This window comes from Martes martes (assembly GCF_963455335.1).
Source record: "Martes martes genome assembly, chromosome: 1".
NCBI classification, from domain to species: Eukaryota; Metazoa; Chordata; class Mammalia; order Carnivora; family Mustelidae; genus Martes; species Martes martes.
Window position 1 is genome coordinate 127,050,930 of NC_137888.1, and position 23,194 is coordinate 127,074,123.

At 54.1% G+C, this 23,194-nt stretch overlaps 1 protein-coding gene across 1 annotated transcript in view; it reads left to right on the forward strand.

Annotated features, from left to right (window-relative positions):
• The window catches only part of SLCO2A1 (solute carrier organic anion transporter family member 2A1), a 78,898-nt gene extending 58,887 nt beyond the window's left edge, over positions 1 to 20,011 (forward strand). The window contains exons 4-14 of the mRNA XM_080813830.1: positions 876 to 1,103; positions 1,989 to 2,087; positions 4,152 to 4,288; positions 6,056 to 6,134; positions 6,676 to 6,840; positions 7,877 to 8,066; positions 10,109 to 10,274; positions 12,602 to 12,765; positions 15,136 to 15,200; positions 17,748 to 17,871; positions 18,037 to 20,011. Coding sequence (XP_080669956.1) covers positions 876 to 1,103; positions 1,989 to 2,087; positions 4,152 to 4,288; positions 6,056 to 6,134; positions 6,676 to 6,840; positions 7,877 to 8,066; positions 10,109 to 10,274; positions 12,602 to 12,765; positions 15,136 to 15,200; positions 17,748 to 17,871; positions 18,037 to 18,157 — 1,538 coding nt within the window. The 3' untranslated portion in view covers positions 18,158 to 20,011. The remainder of the gene's footprint in view (positions 1 to 875; positions 1,104 to 1,988; positions 2,088 to 4,151; positions 4,289 to 6,055; positions 6,135 to 6,675; positions 6,841 to 7,876; positions 8,067 to 10,108; positions 10,275 to 12,601; positions 12,766 to 15,135; positions 15,201 to 17,747; positions 17,872 to 18,036) is intronic.
• The last annotated feature ends 3,183 nt before the right edge of the window (positions 20,012 to 23,194 follow it).

Here is a 23,194-nt window from a genome sequence, read left to right on the forward strand (position 1 = left end):
AAAGAACAAAAATAGAGCAAGATCAGGGATGTCAGTGGTGTCCATTGGCTCAGACAAGGTAAGAGAAGAAGGGATCTTATGCAAGGGAGCCCTCAAGAGCTCGCGAGGCCTTGGAGAGGTGACAGTGCTGATTGGCTAATGTGGGCCAAGTTAAAAACAGCCGCATGGAAGTGACAGTCCAGCCTGGCCCGGTCCCCACAGCCACAAAACGCATGGTGCTCGCGGCATGGTGGGAATCTCAGGGAGCCTCACAGAAGGGTCTCAAGGTGCAGCCTGGCTCCTGTGGGAGCAGCCTCAGCTCCCCGTTTGTAATAGGAGGGCTTGAACTAGACGGTCTCAAGTCCTTTCCAACTCCCCGAGTTGTAGGATCCTTGGTTGTTGCCCACTTTCCACAGGGACATTAAATGCCTCTGTGACACACTGCCAGGCTTATCCAGGAGTCAGGCTCCGAGGGTCCTGACACAGGAGGGATGCATCCCAGGTGGGGCTGACATTGTCTTCAGAATGGCCTTTGTCCCGCTAAAGAGAGCCACACCCTGGGAACCCCAAGCCTGAGGCTGAGCACAGGGCGCTTCAGGCCAGCAAGCCTGGGTTTTGATCCTGGATCCCCCTTTTTCAACTGAGTGACCCTTTCCTCTGGGAATGACGCTTTCGGCCTCCATGCTCAGCTCCCCACCTGTACCCGTAGGGGACAGCCATGGGTGGATTGAAGATTCCTCTCCCACCCAAGAAGGGCTGCTCCCGGAACAGGAAGACCACACTCAGACCTCTGTGTCTACAGTCACTTCCCGAAGGCCTGGGAGGAAGGGCAGGTTTGGAGGCCTGCTGGTGGAACCAGAAGACTGAGTGGTGACTAGCATGACCTCTCATTGCAGGGAACAGCAGCCATTTCCAAGCCGAGCTCTGTCAGAAGCACTGGAAGGACCAGCCCCCCAGCAAGTGCCATAGCACCACCCAGGACTCCCGGAAGGAGACCAGCAGCATGTGGGGTCTCATGGTGGTCGCCCAGCTGCTGGCAGGCATTGGGACGGTGCCCATTCAGCCATTTGGAATCTCCTATGTGGATGACTTCTCTGAGCCCAACAACTCACCCTTGTACATCTGTGAGTCACAGGCTTGGTGAAGCCACAGGGAGGGGGCCCAGTCCCAAAGTGGCACTTGCTGAGGCCCTGAGGGGCTGAATCGAGGTCAGACCCTCGTTACCCCCCACAACACAGCAGATGAGTGCTGAGGTTTGTGGGGGAAGACAGATTTGGTTAGAAGGCCAGCTCTGTTACCTACCAGCTGTGTGATCCTGGGAAGGTGGCTGGCCCCCAGGGCCCCAGGGTCCTCACCTGCAGAACAGGGCTAATAGTATCTGTATCCTGGGCAGCCGTGGCATTAAATATGCAATGTATGTAACCCCGTAGCCCCACACTGGGCACCAGGGAGCTCCTTTACCAGCTCCTGGAACTGCTGCTGTCCAATCCTCCAGGCACAGGCTGGGGTACCCGCGTCTTCCCAAACCGTCCACTTAGGGACCAGACGGCCTCAAGGAAGGACAAACAAGGCAGATAACAAATGATCATCTATTGCCACCATCCTAACCTTAGAACAAACCTCACTGAGCATTCTCGAGGCCCATGCCCCATACCAGACAGAGCACACGCACTGGCTCAGTAGCCCCACAGCTGCTGCCGGGGCATTGTACTTGCAGGGATCTTCGACCACCAGCATGCCCGGCAGGAATCGCTAAATGCTGGGAAGGCTTTCCCTCCTGGCTAGTGGGTCTCTCTGGCAGCTGGCTGCAGGGGAAGCAGCTTTGGTTCTGCACATTCAGGATCTTGAGTGATCCTGGTCTTGTCTATGGGAAATGCCCTGGGTGTGGACTTGTGAGGGCCAGAGGACAGATGGGGTGACAGCTCAGGAATCCCTCAGCTAGGGGGCGAACCTGGGGCTGTCCCACCCCCTCAAGCTCCCTCAGCCTCCTTTCCTACTCTCCCCTCCAGCCATCTTATTTGCCATCTCTGTATTTGGGCCGGCTTTCGGGTACCTGCTGGGCTCCGTCATGCTGCAGATCTTCGTGGACTACGGCAGAGTGGACACAGGTGAGTGTGGGCAAGGATGCCCATCCCACCGCTGGTTCCATGAAACAACCTCCCCAAGCCCCAGCCAGGCAGGGCAGAAAATGAAGCTTTAAATCCACATGCTTGGGCCTCCTGCTGCCGTCACTCAGTCACCCCTGCCCAGCCTCAGACAGCCAGGAGCGGGCCACATGCTGCCTCTTGCACAGGTCCCTGTCTGTCCTTGGGAAGTCTGTAGCAGGAAACCTTGAGACTTGGGGCAGGGCCTCAGTGGTTGCCACCATAGCTGCCTATCTTGGTGGTGGTATTAAAAATAGTTTTATATTCCTTAGATTCTAAGATGGTGTTTGATTATTTAAAAAAAAAGATTTAATAAGAGTTCTTTTGAGGATAAAAAAGAGGCATTACATAAAATATAGACACTGAATATGATTCACATCATGTGGGACTCCATGGGCACTGGCAGTAAATGGGCTGTGCCTAATCCTTCTTCTGCCTCTCACCAGCTGAGTGATCGTGAGCAAGTTTCTACATCTTCCTGTGTCTCAGTTTCCTCATCTGTGAAATGGGCCTCATGGTAGTACAATAGAGTCGTCGTCAGGATTAGAACGTGCCTCATCTATATGAAGAGGTTTACAGGAAGGAGCTCTTATTCTTCACAAAATGGTATGGACGAAATCACTGTGTGTCTTAGAATGAGGAGGACATAGGGTCCATAGGCCAGGGCATAAGCACTGAGGTAACCCCTCACAGAGGCAGCCCCCCAGGGAATCCTGCAAGAGCTCATGGCCTTTGTAAGCTTATCTGATGCCAGCCTGCCTCCCAGAGGGCAGGGAGAGCCAGCCTCACAGAGGGGCAAGTGAAGTGCTTTGGAAGCTCCAAGGCAGGAGACAGGGCTCCTGCTTGAGGTGTTCAGGGAGGGTGTCCCAGGCCGCTGACAGCTGTACTGAGCCCCATCGGGGCTGGGGGGAAGGATTTCTGCCTTCCAGATGGAGAAGAATACTTGGACAAGGCCAAGAGAGGGAACCTGTGTGGAGTGTGGGAGTGATAGAGAAAGCTCCCTCCCACCAGCCGGAAGATGTGGCTAGGAGGCAGGTCTGAGCCAGACTTGTAGGAATGATACTCCCACCAGTTCCTGGCACGCAGATCAGAGCCTTCCCATCACACAAAGAATGTGGACAGGCGTTAGAGCCACCATGCTGCCAGAGTCCAAAACTGCTGCTCCAGGGGGCCATCAGACCACGATGTCTTCATTAAGGTGTCCCCTGCCTTTACTTCACATGACAGGGAAAAGCCTGGGGGAGCTTTCTGCCTCAGGGTCAAGCCATCTTTGCCCTTTCACTGGCACTTCCTGAGTTGATTCCTGCCTCTTAGTTGCCCAAAGAGACTCGAAGCTGAGCTCCCAGTACCAGGGACAGTGCCCAGTGATGCCTGGCACTGTTTGGCTGTTTGGCTGAGGGCCATTCTGCCTCCCTCCATGCCCACATAGTTTCTTTACAGAGAGACACAATGGCAGACTTGCAGCTGCGAGTGGGAGATGTTGCCGGAAGTATCTTCTTTGGAGGCTCAGCAACCCACTCTGATGACGGTTGTTCCTCAAGGTCCTAAGGATTATGGGGCCTCCTTTCTTAGGGATCAATAAAATTGAGAGGCAGTAGCATTCAGTGGCTAAGAGTGCAGGTTTGGACACCAGGGAGACATGGGTTTAAAATTAACCAATGAGATCATACTTACCAGCCTTGACCTTGGACGAGGGCAAAGCTAATATCTCTGATCCTCAGTTTTCTGATTAATTGGAGGTGGGTGGATGGAGCCTCCTTCACCGTTATTCCTACCAAGGGTTGGGAATAAAATAAAGTGAGGCCAAGTTTCTGATTCCTTCATCCTCGGGATTCTCTGATTCTGGCTGCCATGCTCTGCAGACCAGCTGGCCTGGAGAGGAAATGTTGTCTTGAATCAGACTCTAGCTCATGGCTTACCTCTTCTGCATCATGGGAAGAAAGTCCTCCTGATCAGAGGCCCTCTTTCCAGCAAAATGAGATCCCGCATTCATCGAGAAAACACTTGTTTCCTTTGCTGTCTTTCCAGCTGCCATTAACCTGAGCCCCGGAGACCCCCGGTGGATTGGAGCCTGGTGGCTGGGCCTGCTCATCTCCTCAGGCTCCTTGGTTCTCACCTCTTTCCCCTTTTTTTTCTTTCCTCGAACAATGCTCAGAGAAACAGAGGTAAGGTTCTGAGAGCCCATGACTCTGCCTATTAGAGTTCAAGAAAGGGAGGTGTGGGAAAAAATGAACTGAGAAGCTTCTGCAAGTGAAGCAAGTTCTGGGTGAAATCTAGAGAAGTTATATGATGCAGGACTCCTCAGAGGCTTGGAGAAGTCAGAGTGCTGGTGAATTTCCAAGAGAGGGACTCTCACCAGCCTCCCTTTACCGCGTCAGCATCTCAGGCATCTGGAGGGTTCCAGGGAACGCAGTTTGGGAAACAGCAAGTTCACAGTTAAGAGTCAGGAAAAGCTGAATACATGGCCTGGCACAGTTGGCCCATCATGTGTGAACCCGCAGGACTGAGTCGGAAGGAGACCCTTGTAGCTGAAGAGCGTGAGGGTGGGCTGAGAGTGAGCCGACTGTGGGCAGAGGAACCTTTGGTGTGTCTACCGGCCCTGTGTGCTGGGAAGGAAGTCAGAAAAGGATGAGAAGGGAAAATAGAAACAAGAAGTCTCAGTGGGGCCTTGATGTTAGGCATAGGGTGTGATCCCATAAGGTTCAGGGGTGCTGCAGTGACTGGGTGACCATGCAGGGGACACCGTGGCAGCTGGGTCGAGGTTGGGGAGTCAGGAAGGAGGGAAGGCTGGCCATCTGAAGAGGCCTGTGTAGACATGTGGGATGGGGCTGAGTGCCAGGGTGGGGGTTGCCGGGCAGCCGAGGCAAGGGCAGGGGGCGACGTTCTTGGAGAGGGTGCCGAGGACTCAGCAGTGGGCAGATTGGAGGAGAAGGGGGCTGAAGTTAGCACCAAGGTTTTGAGCCAGAGCCAGAGCTCAGCATTTGGCAGTGAGATGTGTGAGATCTAGGCGGAGCAGCGGGGAGAGGGGCAGGGGTGAGAGGGCCTCTGCTTGGCTTGGGGAAGAATTTCAGAGGTTGTTCAGTGCATTGTGGTGGTTTGGGGGTCAGGCACACCTGAGTCTGAGTCCAGATGCTGAGTGATCTTGGGCAAGTTCCCTTGTTTCTAAGTTTCCTTTAACATACTGGAGATAGAGCACCTGTCTCAGCGGAGGCTGTGAGGAGAGTGGATATGTGTGGAAGGCTGGGCGTGGCGCCCAGCATGGAGTAAGCACCCAGTGCGCGGGGACTCCCATGCCTGGTGGTGGGTTCCCCCAGGGAGCTCTAATGGCGTCAGAGCTCGGGAGCCTTGCACACCGTGGATAGGTGTTCAAAGCTGCTGCTGACGAGTTCACAAAAGATAGGCAAGCTCACTGAGGTGGTATGGGTAGAAAGTGTGGGCCGGGGTCCAGGGTGGAGCCTTGAGCAGGACTCAGCTTTGGGCCCAGAAGGAAGCAGAGACTCTATAGTGGAGACAGTAAGAAAGAGCTGGAAACAGAGGTCATTCTAGACCAGTGTATCCCAGAAGCCTGCGGCCCCTGGAATCTGAGGGTGGGGAAGAAGTGTAGCCATGACAGAGAGACAAGGGGTGAGATCTGATCGGACACCTTTTGGCATCAGGCAAGGGGAAGTTAGACACGAATAACATGCCCAGAGGAGTCTCCAGAGGCTTTGGCATGGACGTGTTCTGGCCGGCAGCCATAGCACAGGGCCCATGGACATGCAGGTGGCATTTGCTTGGAGAGAGCATTCTCTGCGCGCCCTCCCACACACCTGGGGCAGCTCAGTGCTGCCCGTCTCTGAGCCAGCAAGACCAGACCAGAAGGGGCAAGGGCCCAGGGAAGGGTCACTACAGGGAACCTGGGCCTTAACATTCTCCCCCTTTGCTGCCCGCAGAGGTCTCCTGCCATTGTGGATGAAGCAAGGAAGATGGACAATGCCAAGCCAAGAAGTTCCCTGATGGATTTTATTAAACGTAACCAACGGACCCCACAACGCCCTGGGGTGGGGTGGGGGACTGCTGGCTTGAGCTGAGGGTCAGGGGGTGCCCCAGCTCATGTGGTGTGCTGTGTGGTAAGTGGCAGTAAGAGCAGGTGGTCCCATCTCTCAGGAGGGGTTCTGCCAGGGGTCCTGGTGCCTGCTTCTGTGCAGGTTCCAAGAGACTCAGATGTAAGCAGAGTCGGCCCCGCCTCCCTGCCCCAGCCCCCGTGTTCTCTCCCCTCCTTCCACACGGAGGTGGCTGTCATGTGGGGAGGAGTTTCCTGGCATTAGCTCTATTTCTAGCCAGGCTTTGCCTGGTATCTTCTAGGCACACCCTCACTTTACTTAGCCCGTGAGCATGTCAAGTGGGAGTCAGGCAGCTGCGTGCCCCTGGCCTCTGAACATCTTGGTGCCTTAGATCTGCCTTGAGGAAGACAGGAGGGCTGCCTAGAGGAGGAGGAAGGGCAGTGACTAGTCCCAAGGTAGCCCTGTGATGACTGCCATGAGGGCCTGGCCCTGACAGTGTCTGTTTGCAGGCTTCCCCCGTATCTTCCTGAGGCTGCTGATGAACCCACTCTTCATGCTGGTGGTCCTGGCCCAGTGCACCTTCTCCTCGGTCATCGCGGGCCTCTCCACATTCCTCAACAAGTTCCTAGAGAAGCAGTATGGCGCCTCCGCGGCTTATGCCAACTTCCTCATCGGTGAGTCCTGGAGGGTAGGGTACTACAGGAGCTGGGGGACTCTGCCTGGGCCCTGCCTCCGGGAGCAGCTGGACCCTCCTCCACCCATCCAGGGAGGTGCGAGGTCAGACCGGACACAGACAAGAGCCAGAGGAAAGAATTTTAAGGACATTTTTCCCGGTTAGCAATCTAGAATGTTCTTGGCAGATCTCCGGGGCCCCCATCATTCCAGGCAGGGATGGGTGGAGGCTAGGGTCTGCCTTCCTCCCCGTCAGAGGGGCTGGAAGTCTGACAGCCTCCCGAAGGCCCTGACATCATCAGGGGCACCAGAGGAAAGAGAGAAGCTAGAATTGGAGGTTAGGCAAAATGCCTTGTGGTGTTTTTCCCTTCTTCACCAAGGAATTGAATACGTTCACCTGGGTAAAGAATATGTGGCCCAGTGATTCTCCACACTGGCTGCACTTTGGGATCCCCTGGACAACTTTAAAAAAATACAGACGCCCAGGCTCCATGCTCAGTCCCTGAAAGCAGAGTCTCTGGGTGGGGCCCAGCACTGGTGTTTTGTGCAGCTGAGGTTGAGAAGTCCTGATGTGGTCCCACTAAGCACCAAAGTGAACTACTGAGCCCAATCTACAGGTGAGTCTGGCCATGTGGATTTGGCAAGGTGGTCAAGGCCTTGGCCATGACCTCATCCCTTTAGCCTTCAGTTACCAGCTAGCACATTAGACAGGGGCACCACCGTGTGACCCATGTGGTCACAGTGAGAATGCAATGAGGGGCCAGGTACTGAAAGGTGCTTAATAAATGCACCATCAACCCACCTCCCTCTGGCTGCAAGGACTCACTTGTTTCTTTATTCTTTGCACAAGCAGGGCAATGTGCTAGATGTGCCTGGCAAACAGTAAGTGCTCATTTAATGTCTGCTAGTACCATTGCAATTGAATGTATCAAATGTTCCTTCAAGGAGCCATGCCCCTTGTCCATAGTTCAGCCCAGTGTCTTGGTCCTGCCCCCACTCCCAGTCCTGTGCACCCAGACAGCTTCTCTTTTTCTGTAGGTGCTGTGAACCTTCCTGCTGCGGCACTGGGAATGCTGTTTGGAGGAATCCTCATGAAGCGTTTTGTTTTCTCTCTGCAAACCATTCCCCGAGTGGCTGCCACCATCATCACCATCTCCATGGTCCTCTGCGCCCCGCTCTTCTTCATGGGATGCTCCACCCCCACTGTAGAGGGTGTCTACCCCCCCAGGTAATGGGAACAAGAGGTGAGAAGATCTCCTTTGCTGAGTCCAGAGCCTGGATCTGGCTGCCATCGTCTTCCTTTCTGCTTCTTCAACTCTCTGCTCTCCTTTTCACTTTTTGGTCTAACCATTTATGTGGCAACGTAGAAAATGAGGTCTTGAATCATATGCTCAGTTATGAGAAGAAATCAGAGGGTTCTAGTGGGCCATCAGCCATTGGGATCAGGGCTCTGTTTTTTTAAGGAGCACCAAAAACTAATTAGTTTGGTTTCAGGATGACTCTGTAGGGCCCCAAGCCTCAGGAACCAGGAAATAAGCTACGTTTAGCATCCGCTCTGTGCCGGCTACAATTACAAAGTCTTCTTGAGCTGCTGAAGAAAGATGAGAGAAGGGGACTTGAAAAGATCTGGGAAAGAACAATGAAAGCAATGGCAGAAACCAAAGATTAGGGCAGGTGAGGAAGAGGGCAGGTAAACTACACCTGTCAGACGGCATAAAACAACCTGGCCCCAAGTTTGAAGTCTGGCTTCATGTTCAGCAAGAGCTTTAGGGGCCCGTGAGGGGAGGGTGCAGAGCAAGGAGTGTGTACTTTCTCCTGGGTGCCCATTCCAACCACCTCTTCTTTTAGGTCTTGCCTAATGAGATTGCAACATTTGGAGAAACTACCTTTCAGCGCTCTTGTTTTCTCTTTTTCTTTGAGATACCCTCTTTTGTCTTTGGTGGGTGAAGGAGAGGAGGGGTGTGAGGGAAGGGAGGATCGCTCAGGGCAAACCCCAACCCAGTTTGTATTGTTCTGCAAGCTGACTATGGATTGAGAGAAGCTGAGAAGACTTTGAACCTTCGGGTGGTTCTCACTAGGAGCCTTTTTATTTTTTCAAAGATTTATTTATTTAGGGGCACCTGGGTGGCTCAGCCAGTGAAGCATCTGCCTTCAGCTCAGGCCATGATCCCAGGGTCCTGGGATCGAGCCCCGCATTGGTCTCCCTGCTCAGCGGGAAGCCTGCTTCTCCCTTCGCCCCTCTCCCTGCTTCTGCTCTCTCTCTCAAATAAATAAATGAAATCTTTTTTAAAGATTAAAAATGTTTAAAGATTAAAAATTTTTTAAAAAGATTTCATTTATTTATTTGAAGGAGAGCAAGCAGGGGGAAGGAGATGGAGAAGGAATCTCTCTGCTGAGCGCAGAGCCCAACTCAGGGCTGGATCCCAAGACCCTGAGATCATGACCTGAGCTGAAATCACGAGTCAGATGCCTAACTGACTGAGCCACCCAGGCACGCCCCCCACCCTGCGGGGAGTTTTTAGCACAGGGCTTTGTCCTCAGACTGGGGTGAGTTCTAGCACAGTGCTTTGTAGCTGGTGAAAGTTACTTTTCTAATCTTAAGTGTTCTCATCACGAAAGGAACATGATTAATTGTCAAATTGCCATGATGGCAGCATGAAAAGTCTTGGGCACTGTGCCTGGCACATAAGAGATACCCCATTAATGTTAACCATCAGCAGTGTAATTCTTTCAGCAGAGCCCCGATCTGTGATTTGTCAGCCTATCCCAACCCCCCCCCCCCAAGAGAACAATCCTGAATGTCAGATGAGGAGGAATGGTGGGAATGGTGAGATCAGCCTGTGAAACCCCTGGATTGTAGTGCAGGGGGGAATGCAGGGACCAGGGGCCCCAGTCTACCCTCACCCCAAGCCTGGGTGGAGGAGGAGTGAAGGGAAGTATTGCCTGTGACTTTGGTGTACCATCTGCCATCTCTTTCATTGGAGTCCTGGTTGGTTGGTTGGTTGGTTGTCTTAATGCCCCTCTGCAGTGTGGGGTTTGCTGACCACGTCCTCCTGGCAGCGGTTAGTGATGCCATGAGCACTGACCAAGCTGTCAATTCACCATTGGCTCCAATAGGCATAATTCAGATCCCAGGGTGGTGCTGGCCCGAGACAAACAGAAGACACACAGGCACACTAACCAGGCGGGGAACTCACACTGGGCTGGCATGGGGAGGTTTTTCTTTTGGTCTTGCTTTGTTTGATTCCCCATTTCCTGTTTTGCTGGCAGGACATCAAGTTCTATACATCTGCAGTTTCCCTCCTGCCACAGGCACTGCTCGTGCCCAGATTCCGTCTTCCACCCAGTGTGCGGAGACGATGGAGTTGAGTACCTCTCGCCGTGCCACGCTGGCTGCAGTGGCATCAACATCAGCTCCATGACCTCCAAGCAGCTGGTAAGGGCAGGAGAGGCCCCACGGGGGTCTCTGTGCTCGGCGCAGGCCCTCGCAGACTGCTCCTCGGCACCAGGATGGGCAGAATGCCACCCAAGCCACACTCGTTCCCAGCCTCGTGGCCTCTGGGCCACACCCACCACCCTCTCTCCACCTCCCCTTCCCTAAGGTCATGACCAGATGCCTACAGCCCAGAGTCAATTAAAGATTGGCCGATGTTCAAAAAAATTCACATTCCTGAGGCCCAACAATACTCAGAGCAGAAATGAGCCAAAGCACTCCTTCAGCTGACGCCTTGGAGTCTCATCCTGATGGATCCTAAGGGGCAGCACTGGGTCCTGCATCCTGGCTGTGTGGGAAGCCACAAGAACAGGCCCAGAGGAATCGAGAGCCAGGGGGTCTTCTATGATCAGAACCTGGAAGTGCAATCTGGGGCATTTGGTCGAACCTCTCAGCCCTTACGTGTATATAGCCTTACAACTGGTCTGAAGTCGTGCAGCTACTTGGGGGCAGATGTGAAACTAGAACCCAGGACCCTGCCTCAGTCTGGGGCACATCTGTTCAAGGTCATGGAACTCCTGGCCACCAGACTTGACTTGTGCAGCCCACGTTCACTGGGTCCACAAGGTGAGGTTCTACCAGCCCTCTGAGGGCTAAGGCTCCTGGCTTCTAGGGTCAGCCAGAAGCAAATCAAGTCGAGACACATATTCAGTTATTCAACAAATACTTATTGACCAGCCAGCACAGCCACAGGTGTGAGGTCTCAGTGGTGAACCCATCAGACAAGGTCCCCGCTCTCATTGAATTTTCGTTCTAGCAAGTAAAGGTACAAGGTAATCTTAGAATGTAACCCATGCTGCGGAGAGACTTAATGACTAGCCTCTCTAGTTCCTGGGGGCCTCCCTGAGGAGGTGACATTAGAACTGAACAACCAGAAGAAGAAAACCCTAGGAAGGCCTGGAAGTGAAGCCTTCCAGGTAAAGGAACGGCAAGTGCAGGGCCCAAGGACATGACAGAGCCGGGCTCAGGAGAAAGCTGAGAAGGCCAGGGTTGGCGCTGAGAGCCATGCCACACCCAGGCCAAGGCTGGGAAGGCTGGGCCTAGGAGCTGGATGTGCCTTTTCCTGAGAGCAGTGGGAAGTCTGTGCATTTCTGCTAGAAATGCCCTAAGGAGAAGAACGTGCCTCCTTCCCTTAAGCCCGTGTGGAGGCCATGGATAAGGCTGGCCGCCACTCTAGCATCCTCCTCCAAGAGGACTGAGCAGGGCTGTTCTCACAGCCACCTTCATGGGCAGAGGGAGGACAAAGAGTGCAAACAAGATGGTCTCTCCATTGCCTTCTAGTCAGAGGAGTCTGTGGTGACTTCTGTGGTTTTCTTATCTTTATTTACTTACGTCTGACTCATCTACTTCCAGAAATTATCTTGACACGTTTCCCAAAACAGCACAAATCCATTCTCAAGAAAAGACAGTAGATTATAAACAGAAAAAAATGTATGTTAAAAAACGCAGACTGAGAGAAATAACAGCTGAATTGTATATGACTTATTTCTGAGCTTCCCAGCAGTCAAAATAAAGAGGGTGCATAGTTTCTCCCGTCTGCCAGAAGGAAGCCTGCTAGCTGATTAGTTCCAGTCCTAGCCTTGTAACTGCTGGGACATTTGAAATGGTCACAGGCTAGTCCATCAGATGCTGTGAGAAGAAAGACGAACACCACCTGATGTGGGCAGTGGCCCCCAAAGCCAGTTGTATAAGAGTACTGAACCATATGAACCGAATGAACAGACCAGAGCCAGAGACTCTTTCCCTAGAGTCCTTCATGGCCAGGAGCTCCTCTCAAGCAGGAAGCTCTGGCAAAGGCCTGACTGATGGAGAGCTCAGTGGATTCTGCTGGGCTCCCACTGATGTCTCCTGTTTGTACCATTCTTGCTTTCCCTGTAAGAAGCACACAGACAGCAAAAACAAGCACCCATAAAACCACGGTGGCTGGGCACAGGGCAGCCTTGCCACGGAGAGAGCCCTCCCCTCCCCACCCCAGTCCCCTGCTGGGTAGGCTCTGTCTGGCCATGGGATCCCACCTGTCCTGGTAAGGGTGGAACTGGGGAGGGGCCCTGCCCATGCTCCATGACCGGTTTCCGTGAAGATGGTTTTGATGGCCCAAACAGTGGTCAGAGGTGGCATCCGTGGGGCACCTTGGAAACCTCACGGGTCTGCTCTCCAGCCTCCACATGCATCATCGCCCAGCTCCCCAGACCCAAGGGATTCTGCAGGCCTTTGAAGTGTGTGGCTGTGCGATGATGACAGCAGATCTCCCCCTCCCTCTCCTTTCCAAGACGTATCTGAACTGCAGCTGTGTGACCGGGGCGTCCGCTTCAGCCAAGATGGGATCGTGCCCCATCCCCTGTGCCCACTTCCTGCTCCCAGCCATCTTCCTCATCTCCTTCGTGGCCCTCATAGCCTGCATCTCTCACAACCCGCTCTACATGATGGTTCTGCGGTGAGTGTGCCTCTCCTTCCCCCACACTGCCTGTCCTGCCTGCCGGATTCTGTCTCTCCTCCTTTCCTGCCACCAACAGAGACCTCATCCCTAGGAGGGCAGAGCCACAAAGGGCTGAGCCTCAAGGAAGCCAGGCTGCCTGGCTCCACACTGTGGACATGCCTGAAGATTCACTTATGTTTAAATCCTGAAAGAACTAAGAGGAAGGAAGAGAATTCAGGTAGATGCACAAAATCAAGGTGAAACAAAAAAAAGTGTGGAAAGTTCCAGAGACAGAATGAGGGCTTTGAGAAAGGATGAAAATAAGAAAAGCCCAGTGTGCTAGGAGCCAGGACCAAGTTCTCAGGTCAGAAGGGAGAGGCTGGCCAAGGTGGGAGGGGAGAGCAGAGGTGTCCCATTACGGTGGCGGTGGAATGCTTCTGAGCTTTTGAGAGGGAATTGACCCTTCCTTCACCTCACCCTCTGCCAAAGAGAAAACAACATTTCAACCAAGTTCACCTAACCCACCCCGTCCGCCTTTTTTCTGTCCTCACCCTTCTTGAGAGCAGAGAGGGAAAAACACAGGACCTGGACGTCCAGTGCTAGGGTCAAAGACCCAGCTCGGCTGTGCACTGGTTGGATGTCCTGGGATGTTGCCTGTCAGTCGGCCTCCCAGAGGGCTCCGTCAAGCCCCAGGGCTAGGGAAGCTGTGGAGGAAGAGCATCCTTTCAACCACAGGATGGGCTTTCCTAGAAAACCCCTCCCTTCTAAGTCTGATCAGGGGCTGGAGCGAAACGGAAGAGGCCCCAGGATCCCCAAATGGTTTAAAGATAGATCCCACTAGGAAAGATGAAAGAATGGATGCTATTTAGTGTGAAGAAGGTGAGGCTTAAAGAGGACCTTGTAGGTGACCCAAGTGTTATTTGTACCCTGGCCCCTAACCAGGTGTGGAAATACAGGCTGGGAGGGAAGGTTCACCAGAAATGTGGAAGGAGACAGTGGGCCAAATGCCAGAGTTAGTTCACAGCCGATGAGGGCAGACACCAGAAGGGGCTCAAGCTGTTCATCAGAAGCCAAACTGGGGTACCCAAGCCACGTTCAGTCCAGAATCTAAGGGAGTCTGCTCAGGGACAATGACCAGGGCTATCATGAACTTGGGCCACTGGAGGAAACTGTGGGCATAAAGGGAGTATCCATTAGGTTGAGATTTGAGGCACCTTTCATGGGCGGGGGGTCCCAAATGGGTGCCTCAAGCCCGTGAGTATTGGTTTCACTGGGCCATCCTTCAAAGGACCTGGAAGAGGGCCCTTTTCCACATTGTTAGCAGGAGTGTGGGGCCAGAACAAAATGTATGCAGAGACCTGGACATTACTTCTGAGTTCCCTTCCTTGATGTCCCCTCCACCCCAAAAGCCCTTCCCCCGTGGCACCCACCCCCCAGGAGTGTGGGTGTTCAGAGCATGAGAAGCCTGGTGCCCCTGCAGGCCACCTCCTGGCTCCCCACCTTGTGGACAGGGTTTCCCTCTCTGCCCCCTGCCCAGCTGGGATGGCAGGGCCTGGCAATACCACCACCAGATATCTTCCCCGTCTCTCTTTGAATCTCCTTCCTCAGCTGAACACTTGTCCTCTCTTGAGGGAAGAAGGGTAGGGACAAGACCGGCTCTGTCGTTTGCAGGACCCAGTGCAAATTGAAAATGAGAGGCTCCTGGTTCCAAAATTATTAAGAATTTCAAGACAGCCACAGCAGAGCATTAAATCCAGCCTGGGGCCTTTCTGAGGACAGGGCCCTGGGAGGCAGCACAGGCCACACGCCCACAAAACTGGCCCTAGGTAAAGGATTTTTTCAGTTGCACACAGAAGCCTAGGGCCTAGGGGCCTTAATTACACTTTCATCGGGGCTGTCTTTATTGCTATGCACACTCCACAGGAGTTGTTCAGACCTGCTGCTGTGAACACACCCTTTCCCATCCTTCTCTCCATTCCCAGCCTCTTCTGCCCTCTGCCTCTTGAAGGGGGCAGGGGCAACCCTAAAAACCACAAGACCAGAGGCTCTCATATTTGACTGTGCAACAGAATCTCCTGAAGGGCTTCCTAAAGCGCAGATGGCTGGGCACCACCCCAGGGGACCAGATTCTTGGGTCTAAGGTAGGGCCTGAGAATCTGCATTCCTAATGAGTTCTCAGGGGACTCACGCTACTGGCCCAGCGACTACACTTTGAGAACCACCAATTCCAAAAACAGGAGTGCTCAGCCGGGGTGAACCTAGCCAGCCGGGTGGCTGTCGGGCCATTTGAGGGGGGGTTCTGGCTGGCTCTGCGGCATGCTGCCCTGACTGAGCCAAGGCACAGCCCGAAGTCCTCTGGCTCCTGACTCTTCCTGTCTTCCTTTTCAGTGTGGTGAACCAGGACGAAAAGTCATTTGCCATCGGGGTACAGTTCTTGCTGATGCGCCTGCTGGGTAAGTGTCTGAGATGCCCCCTTCCTTCCTGAGGAGGGGCTCCAGGGCATGGGGGGGGGTGGGGCCACGAGGGGCAGGCATGGGGGAAACCCTGTCTCATCTCTGCTGTAAGGAGAGGCAGTGCATCATCAACACGTCAGCAAAGGCCGAGACCCTATATGGGCGGTTTCCCCGTTACTTGAGGTTAGGAAAGATTCCATCTATGGCATTAATTCCAAACAAAACTATGTAAGAAAAATGAAAAGTGGACACAGCTGAGGATACCTAATAAAGAATTGAACGCAGGTATTTTTTTCATCTTTCTCCAAGAACTGGCTGTAGGAACAAACCCCTGCATTCCTGTCCCAGCCAGAACAGCAGTTGAGCCCGGCCCTGGCTTCCCTCCCACTTCACAGAACTCACTCCTCCTGCCTCTATTCAGCGAGTGTTTCCCCGTGTGGGGCCCTCTGCTGGCAAACCCAGCCTGCACTCAAGCAGCCCAGAGACCACGGTGAAACGGAGCCCTGCCTAGGGGAGCTGGGAACACCCGGCCCTCCCTGGGGGCGTGGCTGGGGCGGTTGGCGCATGTGTGCCCCTCGCCCACCCTCTCCCGGAGGCTCAGGCTGGACCATGCCTTCGAGACCCATCCAGGCCGTGGCATGCAGACCCTTGCAGGGCCTGGTAAGCCAAGTAAAGGGACTTCGTGGAACGGAGTATTGATTCAGGATCCAGCAGGTGCACACAGCAGCGGGGAGCATGGCAGCTGCCCGGGAAGGACTTCAGTCACTGTTAGAGGGTCCTGGCTGGACTCCAGCGCTGAAATCCCTCCCTGCAGAGCCCGCCGTGCCTTATTATCCGGGAGCCAGGCTGCACTTGGTCCTCCAGCAACTTCCCTGATGGTTCTGGGCTGTGTTGGTGATGTCCCTCCTGGGGCCTGCTGAGCCAGAACCTCTGCAGGGCCGTCTCCCGCGGAGGTTGGGTGGGGTGTACAGACGATGACTGAACCAGTCTTTTCCACGGGATTTCTCAGCCTCGGGCCCCTGGCTGCCCTCATGCCAGCACCACCCCTTCAGAGCCTGCTACTCGGGCCTATATTACCAGCGTGGAGGACACAGGGCAGTGGGCTCTGCCATGTCCTGGTGGCTGAGGCATGGCTATCATCACGGCTCCTTCTTACCACATAGCACTCGTGTGTAGCTCACTCTGAGACCTCTGCTGGGAAGGAAGCCCCGCGTTGCGCCCAGCGCAGCCAGTGGCCTGCATGGGCCCTGAAGAGCTTTTCCCAGCCACCTGGGAAACAACCACTGTCCCACCACTCACGGCACCTGCCACCTTTTTCTTGTCCCTTGAGCTCAGACAACTCGATATGGGATCACAGTTAGAAAATCCGGGCTGGAGGCCTTCCATTCATCACCCAAGAACGCAATCGCACTCTGGGGTAGAAGGCAGGATTTCCCATGGATAAAACCCAGCGAGTTTAAAATTACCCACCGGGACTTGGCCAATAATGTTTCTGGACTTCGTTTACTACGTAGGAATTTTTTATTACTATTACTTTATTTATTACTATTATTTTATTATATTATATTATTACTATTATTTTACTACTATTATTTACTATATTGGTGGACAATCCCCATGGCCAGTTTCCATGCCCTGCTTAGCCAGAGACTCTGAAGTGAGCAGGGTCTGAGTAGAAAGGCTGGTTCTCAAGGGTTCCCACTTATGGGTGGAGCCACAGGCAGATCTCCTCTTTCATTCCTCTTGAAGCAGCTTCTCTCAGGGCCCTCCATAGGGTTGGCCAGGCTGTTCTGAGCACAGTGGTTCAGGGTGTGGATCCTGGACAAATTCCTCCCTAGTCCAGTGACTGCCTAGAACTGTAGCTAACAATACAGGGGTCATTCTGAGTACTTAACAGCAGGAAGGCCTCTAGAGCCTCTGCTAGATCAGGTCTCACCACTCAACTGTGGGGAAGTTCAAGGGGCCTGGGGGAGAGACTCTGAGCAGCCAGGTGTCCGGGGTCTTCTGGGGGCATTGTCTAAGGCAGCAGGCAGCCTGGTATCCTAGAAGAGCATGGGCTTCGAGGAAACAAGGGTTCAAAGAGCTCTTGGCTCTGAGAGCATGAGATAGCCATGCCCACCTTCCTCCTCCTTAGAACGAGGGCACCCACCCACCTCCAGGCCCTGTGAGGACATGAGGAATCAATGCCCTCCGGAGACCCCTGCCACACTGTGGAAGTCAGCATCTCTCCACTTGAGGCCAATCCAGTGTGAGAACCGTGTTGTCTGTCTGAGCTGGCAGCTAGGTGACCTCTGACTCACTGCCCTGAAAGGATGGCTCAGGTCTCTTTTCTCTCCTAAGCCTCTAGTGAAAGAGAAATTCAGCCTTCCCAGAAAGCTATTTGGCTGTTCAAAGGCACTGCAGTTCCCAGGGGTGGGGTGGAGCCGCTCTCATTCGGAACCATGCAGGGACACTGGGGGCAGGGACTCGCCCCCCACCCTGCCAGGCACCTCCACCTGCCGCTCTGTGTAACCTGGGCTCTCTGAACTCTCTTCCCACGGATGCCAGCCTGGCTGCCCTCTCCAGCCCTCTACGGCCTCACCATCGACCACTCGTGCATCCGGTGGAGCTCGCAGTGCTCAGGGAGGCGTGGGGCCTGTGCGTACTATGACAACGATGCTCTCCGAGACAGGTGAGGGCCCCACATGCCCCCTGTGGCCCGGGTGGTAATGGATCCTTCCCTGAGTGGTGACAGCATAGTCCCTGGGTCGCTGCCCTTCCTGATGGCCCTGACCCTGGGACATGGGCCATGGAGCCGCCGCACCCCCTCACCAGTGCGTCTCCTCCTACCCCCCAGGTACCTGGGCCTGCAGGTGGGCTACAAGGCGCTGGGTGTGCTGCTGCTCTTGTTCATCAGCTGGCGGGTGAAGAAGAACAAGGAGTACAACGTGCAGGAGAAGGCTGCGGGCCTCATCTGACCCTTGACCCTTGGCCCAGCCACTGCCTGCTCTAGAAAGTGGACCCTGCCCCTCCACACCTGTCTGTATTTACTAATGTTAACATATCATTTCCGGTTTTTTTAAATAAGAGAAAACCCCAGTCACCATTTGCCCTCCCTGCCTCTCCCCTACCCCTCTCCCCCACCAGGATTCCTTAGGTCCACTGTGTACCTGGGCTGGATGGGCACTGGACTGGAGGGCCAGGCCTTCTCAGCTCCTTGGGAGGCAGCCCTATGTCCAGGATCTCCTCAGTGCTGGATCTCCCAGCAAGGATGCAGCCCCTGCCCCCACCCCAGCGTTGTGGGGAAGGCTTGGTTTCCTAAGTGGAGAGAGCAAAGCATTATCTCCCCAGAGCGAAAGGGAGACGGCTGGGTTATGGTTAACAGCCAGAGGCAGGCTAGGGGAGGGAGGGGCTTGGCTGTAACCCCCTTTGTGTCTTGGTTCAGCATCAGCACAGAACCTGGGAGGGACTGGCCTCCTTCCTCTCAGATCTTTGCTTCCTGCCCCAAAAGGCCATTTTGGAAGCTGCCATGTTGGGAAGTATGGCCAGCCGATCCCCTCTCAGGTACCGCACACTCGGGCACCAGAGCAGAGACCAAGATACCCCGAGGGTGGGTCATCCACATGCTGTTCCTCTTAACTAGATCCTTCGTGCTAAGAAAGCCACACCATGGTGAAGACCCAAGGAAGGCTGTGAAGTGGTCAGTAGCCCAACCTCCCCCACCCTCTATGTGAGGACGAGACTGCTCAACTCAGAGTGACGGGAAGACCCTTCTTGAGTTTCCTTGGGAGCAGATGAGGTGGCCGCTCATGGGCTTCCCTGCTGGACCTCACCCTGTGTGCTGAAGAGTAAAGACAGGCAGTCTGAGATGTCAGCAGAGCAGGCAGTGAAGCTGGGTGGGGGTGGTGTCAATGGCTGCCGAGCTGGATGGTGAGTCCATGAAACAGAAGCCAGGGTGGTCAGCTTCTCTGGCTGCAGACACACCTGTGTTCATCAACATGTTCTCAGCCTCTCCTCACTGCCCCTCCCTCCAGGGCCCGGGGTCGAGCGACCCCTCTGCTGTGTGGTGAAGGTTCAGAATTAGATGTCCACAATGGAGGCCTTTCATCAACAAGTATTATATTTATTGCAGACCAGCTTTGTGCAAGGCAGCGCCAAACATGGCTTTCCACTGGGCTTTCCTAGGAGCTCCCCTTCCCTCCCTCCATCCACATGGGGCCTTCTCCCAGAGTGTGCTCAGTGGGCAGCAGCTGGGGAGACCCAGCACAAACCCAGAGACTGTCAACAGGATCTTGACCATCTGTGTCCCACCAGAGGGCCCTAGCACCTGGCCCTTTGCCAGACAGAGACCTGGCTCACCACATCCTCTGGAGCAGCTGGAACTGGTTATTGCCATACATGGCCCTCTTGAGTGCCACTCCTCTTGGAAGAACCCTCCAGAAGCCTACCAGAAGCCATCTCTGGAAAAGACTCATTTGGTGGTAAGCCAAAATTGTGTGCCAGTGGCCAAACTGCTGTGAGACTGAAGTCTCTGTGAAAGTCACACTGTTACATGTGGCCTTATTTCCAAAGATCTCACTCAGGAAGGGAGGCTCCATGCAACCTCTGGGGACAGTGACAGCATTTTAAGATGGTTCCGCTTGGAAAATGGTTCCCTGAAAGTCGTTCTGGTCCTCCTCTCTGTGATGTAACCAAATTCTGGAGGCACTGCCTTCAGCCGAGCTCACAAACAATGAATGCCAACCTGCAGATTCTGGAAGACTGGTTGCCCTCCCAAGGCTTTATTCTATTATGATGTTGCTATTAATATATTATAATTTTGCTATTGATATAACTCGGTTGTGAATTTGTAATGTCATCTGTATCCGTCAGAGAGTCAATAGAACCTGCACTTTCTGGCCGGAGGAGTGCCCATGCCACAACCGCAGGGGCGCCTGGCCATGGGGATCGGAGGTAGCATGACTCCCCACCCAGCAGCCTGGTTCAGAGCCAGCAGCAGGTGCTTGCTGGTCCTTCGGTGAAGTTCTGCAGACTACCATCAAAGGCCCACGGTGCCTTGAGTTCATATCTGCAGGTGGAGCGGAGCACCAATAGCTCAGTCCATGAGACAGATCAGCATTCATATCCTAATCGTCACTGGTCCCTTGGTCACAGCCATCCTACCCCTCTCCACGGCAAAGCTTTTCCCCTGGCGGCCAGCAGAGACTATAATGGGGCCACCTTCATTTCACTTCTAGAGCAAACAATTCCAAGGCTGAGCAAACTTCCTGGAGGGCTGGACACTCACAGAGGTTGTGGTTAAAACCCAGCTTCCCAACCCCTCCAGCCAGCCCCCGGGTCTATGGGAGTGGCTCCTGCCCCAGGCCCCTCCTGTGAGGCCAACGTGGGGAGTCCCTACACCTGAGTGGTGGGTCTTGAGTGCAGCAGAACATTGGTGACCCCCACCTGTGCTTGGGCCGCTGAGAATTCAAACTCTGTAGGCCTTTGGTAAGTAAAAGACTTGACAGGGGAAGGGGTGCCTGTTAATCAGATTCCCTGGGCCGCTGCAACCAGGAGCCAGTGGGCATGAAGAACAGAGCTCACAGTGCTGTGTTAAGTGCGTACCACGTACTGAGAGTGGGAGTCTCACTCTCCCAGCTTGAGCGTGCATAGACAATGGCACAATTATTCTTTGAATCAGTTAGGTTTGGTTTCTAGCTGTCATCCAGCCAGCTGGCTGGAAGGTTAGCATTGACCCTCCTCAATGGTCTGGCCCCCAAAGACATCCACAGTTCCTTGGGTCCTGCCAGTATGGGTCCTTGGTCCCTTCCCAGGCTGAGGTTCCCCACCTGCCCTGCTTCCCCCCGAGCCTGGAAACCATGCAGAGGCTAGATGCAGGGCTAGGCCCTCCCCCTGCCCAGCCCCAGAAAGCCCACCTCTCGACTCCACTCCTTCTGCCAGCATAATCCAGCACCTCAAGGGCTGAACAAAAAAAGCCAGGGAAGAAAGGGTCTGTAGGAACTTTTTACCTCATCCTTCCTGGAATTTCTTAGCACAGGAGTGGGGAAATGCAGTGAAAATCAAATACCATATCTTCACAAATTATCCTTGGGTCTCAGGCCCTCTGGGGTGAGCCTCATCATAGCCCCATGAGGGAGGCCGCACTGGTCCGAAGGCCCCATTCAAAGACGAGGAACCTGAAATTGGGGAAATCTTTGTGGCCTACTTTACCCAAATGACACCTAGCTGGGTCTGGACTTAAATCACGCTGCCAGCTCTTTCTCCTCCAGACTCAGAGGCAGCCCCAGCCTCCCTACTGAGAGATTCTGAAATAGGGGGAGCCCCTCTATTCCCACTGAAATTCACTGGCCCATGGAGGGAGGTGGGGGAAATCTGTTGAGGGCTACGTAAGGGGGAAGGGAGACGGGGAGGACCAGGTACAACGTCCTTTACTCCCACCTTCCATTCAAGTAGCAAGAACATTACCCGTGCTCATCCCACAGGGCCGGTTTCGCCCATAGCACCATGAGTTAAAGGAGAGTCACAGAGAAAATGGACAAAGAGGAAAAGGCTTTCAAGACAAAAAGGCCCTAGAGAGAGCTACATACAGACAGACCTTCAAGGGAACACCCCCACCTGGTGACAGGTTAGCAGATTCTCGCTTAGGAAACAAAGCCACATTGTGATCTTCTCCAAGCCCTTGCAGAGGTGGAGATACAGCTAAGCTGGGGGCTGAATCCGGCTGTCTCAGATTGTTATTAAAATATCATATTACAGATTCCCGAAGTGATGAGATTGGCAGGGCTGTGTGTGTGTGTGTGTGTGTGTGTGAGAGAGAGAGAGAGACAGACAGACAGACAGAGAAACTCTGCAAATCCAAAGGAGAAATCCTCTTTTCCAACCATAGGAACTACATACCTGGGGAAAAGGTCCATCTCCTGCCAATAGCACCCGATTCATTACAACCTTTCCTCAGAGATTAAATATGTAAACAGGCCCCAGGCAAGCCCTTGGCAAATTGCGAGAGAAAGTTTTTCTCCCATGACACACCCTGCCATTCATCCCCACACAACACAGGGGTCAACCCAGCTTGCTGAGGCCCCTGTACCCCCACCCCCCACCCCAGGCGCTGCCACACCTTGAAGTCAGTAACAGTAACTAAAATGCACAGGGATTTTGCTGCCCAGCTGCTCATCCACCCAGCTCCTGTAACTGGAATTCAGTAAGGATAGGCAGGGCCAGCCGTGGTCACCGTCCCCGTCTGTCACAGGACATAACAGGAGCCCTTCTCTTGCTCACCCAAAGTCTCCTGTGGGTCCAGCTGGCTCTCCAGAGCAGTGGCTCCGCAACGCCATCTGCCTGGATGCCGGGGTCCCTCCATGTCACACCGTGCCACCAGCACTGACCAGGCAGGCCCAGAAAGTCCTCAGAGGTCCCACACTGGTAAGTCAAGTCTGGCCCCAAGGTGACACGCTCCACCTCTGCCCCCAGTGTGTTGGCTGTAACGGGAGTGGGGAAAGATAATCCTGTGAGCTCAGAAGAAACCGAAAGCAGGTACGGACAGTGCTAGAAACCTCTACCACCAGGAGTGAACCTGGGGGACACGGGGCTCTTGCGCCTTTAAGCCAGCTTTGTCAGGCTGTTGGGAAGGGGGAAGCGTTTTCCAAAGGAGGCAGCTTCCACGCTGGCTCTGAAAGGGGATGGGATGATTTCTAGGCAAGGCCCAGCCCACAGGCAGTTTGCAGAGAGGTGGGGAGGTGGGGAAGGAAGCAGAGGAAGGGGAGCTGGGGCGGCAGCTGAGAGAGAGGCAGGTCCCAGGAAGGTTCTCTTGAGATGGGAGAGAGTTCCTGGGGAGGCTGAGAAGCCAAAGAGAAGTACAGCTGTCTGAGCAAAGAAGAGGGGTGAGCTGACGCGCCCTGGAGGAACCTCAGCCCGAACTTCCACTGGCCCTGGAAGGCCAGTAAGGCTAATGCTATCCTCGGAGTGGAAAAAATGAGGCCCCCTTCTAGCTGTCACTTGTGCTTCCATTTGTTCAC